Source organism: Otolemur garnettii, unplaced genomic scaffold, assembly GCF_000181295.1.
Source record: "Otolemur garnettii isolate 467f Iridium unplaced genomic scaffold, OtoGar3 scaffold00116, whole genome shotgun sequence".
Lineage (NCBI taxonomy): Eukaryota > Metazoa > Chordata > Mammalia > Primates > Galagidae > Otolemur > Otolemur garnettii.
The window spans coordinates 2171859-2181796 of NW_003852511.1; the positions used below are offsets into that span (position 1 = coordinate 2171859).

At 45.7% G+C, this 9938-nt stretch overlaps 1 protein-coding gene across 1 annotated transcript in view; it reads right to left on the reverse strand.

Moving 5' to 3' along the window:
* Window positions 1-9938, reverse strand: part of PCNX2 (pecanex homolog 2) — a 340225-nt gene that overhangs the window by 53304 nt on the left and 276983 nt on the right. Inside the window, exons 25-26 of the mRNA XM_003797465.1 lie at window positions 6336-6394; window positions 1503-1718 (exon numbers count right to left, since the gene is read on the reverse strand). Coding sequence (XP_003797513.1) covers window positions 1503-1718; window positions 6336-6394 — 275 coding nt within the window. The remainder of the gene's footprint in view (window positions 1-1502; window positions 1719-6335; window positions 6395-9938) is intronic.

Here is a 9938-nt window from a genome sequence, read left to right on the forward strand (position 1 = left end):
GTTGTTTGGCGGGCCCGGGCTGGGGATTCGAACCCGCCACCTTAGGTGTATGTGGCTGGCGCCTTAGCCACTTGAGCCACAGGCGCCGAGCCGCTCCTGTGCTACCTTTAGAGGAAATAGCTTCTGTGATTCCTCTGTAGAGTTTTATGACCTCTGCTCAGCCCAATAACCTTGTCCACACTCAGTAAGATTCCCAAATTCCTTGGAATGCACAGAACATATGCCTAAAGCCCAGACGGACTCTAGGCCAGTGGTTCTCAACCTTCCTAATGCTGCGGCCCTTTAATACAGTTCCTGTGGGTCACAAACCATAGGTTAAGAACTACTGCTCTTGGTCAAATTTTCTCAAGAATGTTAAAAGGCATAGATTTCCAGAAAAATAATGCAGCACACCTCCCAGACCACCTGCTGGAAGCCTTTGAGTGCGGGTCTGCCCTGGTCACGTGGTCCTCCCAGGTGCCCCAGTGCTCTGAATTGCACCTGACTCACACATATAGCAGGGATCAGTTCTTCGCAGTTTTTTTTGGCCAGGGCCAGGTATGAACCAGCCACCTCCGGTATGGGGGCTGGTGCCCTACTCCTTTGGCCACAGCACCACCTGAGGGATCAGTTCTTATGTCTGGAAGGTTCTTCCCCCACCACCCCCATCTCTAGGAGATGACTGACTCATCCAACATGGCCCCTACTTGCGTTCACCTCCTGTGGTGACTGCCAGTCCCTGTTTCCCTCCCTAACGCTGCACCTAGTCTGCTTGTTTGTTGACGTGTCCATTTTCTCCATTGTCTCCCACTGGTGCTAAGCTCGTCAGGGCAGGACCCTTCCATGGCATGTGCCCACTGCCTGACACAGAGGAGGTGTTCAGAAAACTTGCAAAGCACAGAGGAATAAACTAATAAAATTCAGGGGAAGGAGCACGGGTGCCCCGGCTGTGTTGCCCCCTGCCATGCTCCAGCTCCCAGATGTGGGAAAACTGGGGGTACGTTTTCACAATTCAGGCCGACTCCACAGCTGCTGGGTGGTGAGCACCCATGCAGTGCCCTCATTTACACAGTGCCGCTCAGATCACACCACAACTTTATGAGGCAGCCATTCTTCTCACTGTTATTGCTTTCCAGACAGGACAGCAAAACTCAGAGACTTTAATGTGTGCAGCAGCCCCGACACCCGTGACAGCAGCGTGAGGTTCTAGTTCAGGCCTGACTGGCTCCACTTGGAGCCCAGGCGTGCTCTAGGACCTCCTGTACTTCTGAGATTTTCCCAGAAAGATTAAAACCAATGTCTGTGGGTGTACCCATGATTCTATGTTTCATGTTTCCTGGCTTATACTCCCTCAGACGACAGGTTTATTTACATCAGGGTAGGGGAAGCAAGCTCCCTAATTCTCATTCAGTAGCACAGGCATTACCTTCCTCCTCCTTAATGGTGATTTCTTCCTCAAGCTTTGCACAATAATTCAATGGGATAATAACTTCTGATACCTCCCACAAGGAAGAGACTCTTACCGCGGAATTCCAGTCCTCGAAGTTGAAAGGTGACAAGACCATTTCCAATTTCAATCAGATGGACAAAGGCGTTGAGGTCATCGGAAGCCAAAATAAAGCAATCTCCAGAGCTGTAGTTGCCCCAGCGACCAAGAAGCAAGTCCCCACAGAGGGACTCCTGGAGGGTCCTCGTCAAATGCTCATAAAAGATAGAGTTGAGATTGTTGTCATCATTCCCTAAAAGACAGGAAGCATGACCATTGAGTGCTTACTGCCCATACACCCAGCCCCAGGAGATAGTGAGTGGTCATTTAAGAGTAAAACAAGATGCTTCATGTACACAAAAACCAAGACCTGATTTGCCTGTTTTAGTGGATTAGGAGACCTTCCTATTTCTTCCCTCTGTAAACGCTCTTGGGCATCTCATCTACACAGACGGATACTTACCATTTAAATGCAGATGACTCGCAAATTCGTGTCTCCAGCTGAGATCTTGTCTGCACTCCAGACCTGTAGACCTGCTTTTCCACCTAACATCTGCTGCGTGTCTCAGATGCTCCTTAAACCAGGGAACCCTCTGCCCTTGTCCCTCATCCTCAAGGCAGCCATGTTCACGGAACTTATTTTCCACTCCTCTTCAGTTTTACCTTCACATATTTTTTGCATCTTTGCACATTTCTCCATTGCTATTACTCCTATTCTATTCCAAGATACCAACTTTTCTCCTATGGACAAGCACAGCAGTCCCGGGACTGACCCATGCTGATTCACTGGGACCTGCTATCTAATACCTTCTCTACACCACAGCCAGACTCAGCTTTTCAAATGGAAACGTTGAACCAGTGCCCAAGACCCTCTAACCCCATTACTTAAAACTTTTAGAGGTTTCTCAATGCCCTTCAGATAGAGAGAAGACTTCTTAACATATCCCAGAATGGTGTAACCCTATAATTTGTCATTCACAGGTATAAGCTAAGTCTGCCCTGAGAACACCTGGCTCAGATGGTCACACAAGAGGCACGGTGTGATGTCCTCCTTACTTCACCCTCACCTCCCACTAACACCCTTCTGACACTTCCCATTCAGCAGTACAGAACATCTTTCAGTCGGGTGACTTACGTGCCCCTTCCCACCTTGGGCCTCTGGAGCTCCCAGTCAGTCTGCCTGGGCTGCCCTTCCACTCTCTCTGACTCATCAACTCTGCTATTCTTCAGACCTCAGCTCAATCACCACTTCAGGGAAACCATCACTGACCACTTTAGTAGGAAAAATCTCCTCTGACAGGACCTCAGTGCTGGGGTCCTCTGCCTTGAAGCACTGGTCAAAGTTGGATTTTCTTCTTCTTCTTCTTTTTTGGAAAAACAGGGTCTTACTCTGTTGTCCAGGCTGGAGTGCAGGCAGTAGCATGATCAGAGCTCACTTGAACTCCTAGACTCAAGCAATCCAACCTGTCTTGGTCTCCCAAAGTGCTGGGATTACAGGTGTGAGCCACTGTGCCCAGCCTATAGTTGGAATTATACATTTGTGTGTGTGTGTGTGTATTACTTGATTAACATCTGCTTTTTCCAATGTCCATGAATTAACTGAAGACAGATCTATGTCTAAATTTGTTATTTTTGTATCCCAATACTGGCAAGATTCCTAACATGTATTGGGACTAGCTAAATATCCATTGAATAGTAAATAACACCACAGTTCATAAAGTTTTTTAAGGAGAAATGTTGTTTGCAAGAACATAGCCACCTAATAACTCCAGAGGTTTTTGGTTTTGTGGGTTTTTTTGAAACAAAGTCTCACTCTGTACCATGCGTAGAGTGCTGTGCTGTCCTAGCTCACAGCAACCTCAAATTTTTAGGCACAGGTGACCCCCTTGCCTCAGCCTCCTGAGTAGCCAGGACTATAGACACCACCACAAGGTCAGATAGTTTTTCTATTTTTAGTAGAGATGAGGTCTCACTCTTGCTCAAGGTGGTCTCAAACTCCTGAGCTCAAGTGATCTATCTACCTCAACCTCTTAGAGTTTGTTTTTCTGAATTAAATGATTGAGATATAACTTACAGATATTAAATAGCATCAATTTATATATATGTACTATAATACATAATTATTACTAGTATTATATGTTACATACAAATATACATTATATATTACATACACATATGTAAATTAGTATACTTCATATGCATAAATTGATGCCATTTGTTTATAAATTATATGTATGTAAATAAAACTCAGGCTTATTGAAGAAAAGTTATGTAGGGTAAAATGTATCCATTTTACTGTACTATTCTATGAGCCTTGAAAAATCCATTTGGTCATGTAACCACCACGTAGAACAATGCACTCATCTGTCCTCGTAGACACCAGTCCATCCTGTTTCATAGGTGAGTAATACTCCTCTGTGTGTTTGCTTAGCCATTCATCAGCTGAACGACAGTTGGGCTGTTTCCGGTTTCGGTGGTTACAAGCAAAAGCACCACACGTTGTTATGACCAGGACTTCCTGTGACCATGACCTTCCATTCTCTTGAGCTTTACTAGATGGGATGCTGTGCTCCAGAGTGGCTGTACCATTTTTCCATCTCCCCAGCAGCAATTCAGAGTTTTACTTCTTCATCCGCACTGGGCCTTGCCACTGTCCACTGTTGCCTGTTTGTTTAACTGTGGCTCCTCCAACTGGGCGGATGGTGACACCCGGGGAGGGTGAAGGAAGAAGCAGCAAGGGAGGTGGAGGGTGCAGCCCCTTCTTCACAGGGGAGGGCCGTGGCTGTGGGCCCGTGTGCTGGGCAAGCGTGAAAGGAGACTGGAGAAGCTGGGCAGTCTCTCTGGTCTGCGGTCCTGTGGTGAAGCAAGCGCTGGGGGAAAGTTTGTCTCCAGCACTTTTATTCTAGGACTAGTTTTTCTTTGTGGGAGAAATTATGACTCTGGAAAGCCAGAGAGGCACAGAGTTGTCCCAAAGAGGAAAGAGCTAGAGCAAAACTCCAGGCTTCCTTTCCAGGTTGTCTACTGGATGGAAACAGATTCTGGAAGGACCGAGATAGAGGCTGCAGACCAGGCCCAGCGCTGTGACTCATGTCTGTAATCACAGCACTCTGGAGGCTGAGGCGCAAGGACCCCTTGAGCTCAGGAGTTCCAGACCTGCCTGAGCGAGAAGAGACCCTGTCTCTATTAAAAATAGAAAAAAACAGCTGAGTATGGTGGTGGACACCAGTAGTCCCAGCTCCTGGGAGGCTGAGGCAGGAGGATCCCGTGAGAGTCACAGAGTTGGTTTACTAGCAGCCTAAGTAGAAAAGGCAGAGGAGATAAGAGCCCACAGATTAACCTTGAGGTCGCAGTGAGCTGGGCAGATGCCACTGCACTCTAGCCTGGGCAATACAGTGACACTCTGTCTAAAGAAAAAACAGTCTGCAGGCCTGATCAGGCACCTCTGCCTTGTCCCCACAGGAACCGGGACTGTGAACGATGGGAGGGCACAGGAAGGTGAAGGGGCTTCAAGTGTACTTACGTAAGGATGAGGACCAATCCGTCCCTAGGAAATCTCTCTTCTCTAAGGAGCCTATGGGATAACACTACCAGACCATGACTCTCCTAGCTGGGCATGTAGGACAGGTAAAAGCTGAATTTAAATCAGTGCATTTATAACCTAATTATGATTAATGGAGAGAAACTCTTCTCTGGGCTGAGTCACGCCAGGCGATGCAATAAAGGATCCCTGTGCTTCCTCTTCTCTGCGTGATAAGCCTGCTGAGCTGCCCTGGGTTCCCTTTCCACGATGACTCAGCACGCAGCCTGAGACACCAGAGATTACATTTAGTCTCTGGCACTATTAAAGGAAAGGCCTGAATGGGGGAATCAGCCTCTGTTTAACTGTTCAAAGTATTCCATGTTTAAATAAAGTAAAACATTTAAAATCACTATAAGTAGAGATCTGCCTCAAGGCATCTTCTTAGAACAAGTTGACCACATATCTGCATAATCAGAGTGAAATGAGACAGCAATTATGATTAACAGCTCCATGTGCTTGTGAAGCTGCCCCTACGTCTGATACCCACAGCTCTGTAATGTCACAGAGCCCCACAGCTGAACATCAGGGATGTCTGTGCCCTTCCATCGACCTCCCCACCTCCTTCTACTGACATAAAGCTCAACAAAATATAAGCCTCTCTCTTTCCAGCTATCTTCAAATTTCAGATTCTGATTTCAAATGAATCACGTATATGAAATTCAAATATAGATCAGGAGCATGATACACTTCTTCCCAGACAAAATTCTGGGCACAGCGGAGAGAAGGAAATGGACAAAAATAGAAAACAGTTAAAATTTACATTCTGTTAGGAGGAAGAAAGAGAAAAATTATTTTAAAATGAGAGATTGTAGAAAGAAAAAAATCAAAAAATAATTTTCTAGCAGATAAATCCTTCCATAGCTTAACATAGACCAACATTTCTGAAGGCTCCTGCTTCCTGGATGCTGGAATGGTTTGTCTTTAAGAGCATTATAATGCTGATTTTTTCCAAAAAAACCTTTTTTCTAAAAGACCATTCCAAAATGTATAGTGTGTGTTTGATGTTTCCCATACACAAACTGTCTTGATTAACAGAGTGATTCAATTACTGCACAACTACCTGATCAATTCTAAATAATGAAGGGATGCATTTCCAAACCCAATCAGGACACTTGATCAGTCTGCTTGTGTAGTTTTATTCTGTAGTCTGCATATAAACCGAGGTGTGCCTTGTTTCCATAATAATTTTAGAAAGTGAGTACTTAATTCCCTGTTTTTTTTGGGGGGGGGTGGTGTCCATCTATGTCACAAAATAAATGGTTTAAGAAGAGGGAAGGGTATCTTCCTTACCTGGATCCCTTTCGATTTGGACCGCCAGTCTTGTGTTGGAATTATCCACTCGCCTTGTACTAAAAAAGGCCACAAAAGGGTGAAAGATCATGATTAGATCTCTGTAGGTCTCACATTGCTTAACCATTGTTAGGCTTCTACCAGTGGCCTAAGTAGAAAATGCAGGGAGATAAGAGCTCACAGGTTAAGGCACCTGCTCCAATTTGACGATATTGCAGGACGAGAGGAATCTTGTGACAAGAGAGGGAAAAGTATAAGATGTAGGTGAGGGAGAGATGAGTAGTTCTCTGATCTGGGGAGAATGGCCCTGTATCTGAATCAATCTTCAGCACCAGCTGCACGAATAAAAGCCAAGAATTTGATCTGTCAGTGGAATGGCACTCACTTTCGGCACTCAGGAGCGGGTACACATGCTGCCTTTATTTTCAAATAGATTCCAAAATATCGTGGTGAGCAGTCAACATCTCCAACACCTGCTCTCAAGAGGTGGTTACATTCTTATAGATCTTTATTAGATTGAACCATGAGAATAAAAACAGCTCTTAAAAATTTAGGTGAAGACGGATCATCTGCAGCCATGGTACCATGGGTCAGCAGGACCAGTTTTGAACCTATTCAACGAGGACAACTCCCCTGTTTTGGTAGGGCAGGTAGCCCACAACCAACTCTGGTTTCTAGAATCGGCCAGGAGGACAGGCTCCCTGCAGACTTCTAAGGGCCAACCAGCTCATCTCTGAGTAATCCCCTGCACAGATGCCACCAAACCCCGTGTACCTCTTACACCTCACCTTGAACTCTACATATCCTCAAAGCCCTTTACTAGTGCAAATCTTCCCTGCTCAGAGAGATGGTGCCTGACCAGCTTTGTCTCTTTATTTCAGACACTGAGTGACGATCTAACCCCCTTTGAAGGAGGAAATATGAAATTGATGTCGAGCCTATGAAAATGACGGTGGTCAACTGTTACGTCTTGCAAAAATGGTAATATCATATGGGTAGGTCCAAGATAGTAGCCATTAAGAAAGGGTTTTCATTAGAAATGTATCAGCACTGACACAGCGTTTTGTGTGACTCCTGTGAAAAGCCTGGTCTTGAACACACATGGCTACCGCTCTACCCTTTGCTCTACGTGCTTCAACCACGTTGGCCTTCTTTCTTTTTCTTTTTCTTTTCTTTTTTTTTTTTTATTGAATGGTAACTAAGTACATTAATGCACTTCTGGGGTACAGTGTAGGGTTTTCACATGCAATCTGAAATACTTCCATCAAACTGCTCAACACAGCCTTCATGTCATTTTCTCAGTTATTGCTTTAAAACGTTCACATTCTACTCTTAGAAAGATTCACCTGTACCCTATAAGATAAACCTCAGAAGTGATCCCTCCAAACCCCTTCCCTCCACCCATTCCCTCCCCCTTCTCCCTCCCCCCTCCCCATATTCTTAGGCTATTTGGTTATAGCTTTCATATAAAAGGTATAAATTAGTTTCATAATAGGGGTGTGTACATTGGATACTTTTTCCTCCATTCTTGTGATACTTTGCTCAGAAGAACATTCTCCAGCTCCATCCATGTGAACATGAAGGACCTTCTTTCTCTACATCTCCGTCACGCCCTATTCCACCCCCTGTACTCTTTACAACTGTTGTTCCCTCCACGTGGGGAGCAGTCTTCCCATTCCCACTCACTTCCCCTCCTTGACTCCCTTCATGCGTCAAGTCTCAGCTCAAGTCCTGCCTTCTCAGGGAAGCTTCCCCACCCTTGCTCTGGTGAGAGTCCTCCGGCATGTGCTCTCTCTCTCACAGAGTTTGTCATAGCTACCCTGGTGATAATGATGATGGCCTGTAGGTCGCGTGTGCTTGCGTCCTGCACCTGTGCGAGGTAGATGCAGATTAACTCCTTATTCCTCACAACCACCCTCTTGGGTAGGAACCATTATCATACCCACTCTGACAGAGAAACAGAGAGATGACGTGAAGGACCCAAGGTCACAGATCTAACAGGTGGTGGAGCAGGAACCGGGCTTAGGTTGGCTGGCTGCACCACCTCACACCCATCATTCCCGCCTCCTACACGGGAACCTGAGGATCATGAGAGTGAGCTTTTTGCTCACAACCGGCATCCAGGAGTCACTCAATAACCATTTGTAAAATAAATGAATGAACACATAGTCAAAAATAAGGCTCCTTCTGAAGATTCTGCTCTCATGATGTGTGTTAAGAAGACAAAGACTAGGGCGGTGCCTATGGCTCAAAGGAGTAGGGTGCTGGCCCCATATGCTGGACATGGTGGGTTCAAACCCAGCCCTGGCCAAAAACAACTGCAAAAAAAAAAAAATAATAATAATAAAGACAGAGACTGCTGCCACCTGATGTTGCACATTTAGTTTTTGTTTAAAGAAGATCGTGGATGTACTCTGTGTCATTTGATAGATGACAAACACTTGTCAGAAATGGTGCTTAAGAAGAATTCTCAGAATACAGACTTCTTTTATGAACTTGTCTCTGGGGAATCTAAACAGATAAAAGGATTATTTGGGTGGGACTGTAATTTGAATAAATGAAAAGGCTTGTTTTCTGAGAAAGAGAGTGTTATTTTTTCCCCTCTTGTATGTCCCAGTCATTTGAGAACCATTGAGGGAGATACTGTTGGAGCTTTGTGGGAGACTCTCTGGGTGTGCTGGAGAGAAGGAGCGGTCTGTCACCTCTCAGAAAGGCTGTTAACCCCGCAGGCTGTTCTCTCTTGCTTCCGTTTTCCTTCTAAATACCCTCCCAGAAGCTTTGGAAAACAAAAGATCCCGGGGTGGCAGAAAATAAGGCAAACAACAAAATTCTTTCTAATGAGGGCTGAAATCCCATATCTGCAGTTAGTCCCTAAATGGAATTTTAATTTCACCTTATGACCTAGGACAAATGGAATTTTCATCAGGAGAATAAATATTTTTTTAAAGAGGAATGAGTCAAAAGAAAGTCACTTACCAAAGTCTTTAGGGAATGGAACCAACTTCTAAACCCATGTTCACTGGTTTATATCCAAAAGGCTATAGAATGCAGAGTGCTAACTTCTGACAAGCAGCCACTGAGCTAAGCTGCCCACGTACCCCAGGGTCCCTGGCTCTGCACCAACTCCCTAACAAGGTGGACTGCCAGCCATACTGGGTAATTGGAGCTTTTCTCTAGTGCTTTCCTCTGCTAAATTTCCTGCTTACCATTCTGAAGGTGCTAATTAGCTCAGTAATTGGATTTCTGTCTTAACTGTCCTATTGCATGAACATCAACTGTTGCACAAAGGGAAAACAGGGGCTTATATCTCACCCCCTAATCTCGGTGGGAGCACTCAAAGCTGGTGTAGGTTAGGCAGGCATCAGCACGTCAGCTCTTCTTACCACCTGCGACAAAGTCACTGTGCACTACTGGGCACCAGGCTGTCCTGGGTGCTACAGGCTGAGAGTCAGAGGCGAGCTCTCTCCAGAGTAGCTGACTGACTTGCAGAGCACCTCTCCCCCACGTTAATAAGCAATGCCGACAGCCGGCACACGGGCTTCCTCCCTTCACACCCGGCCTTCCCCCCTTGGCACACGGGCTTCCTCCCTTCACACCCGGCCT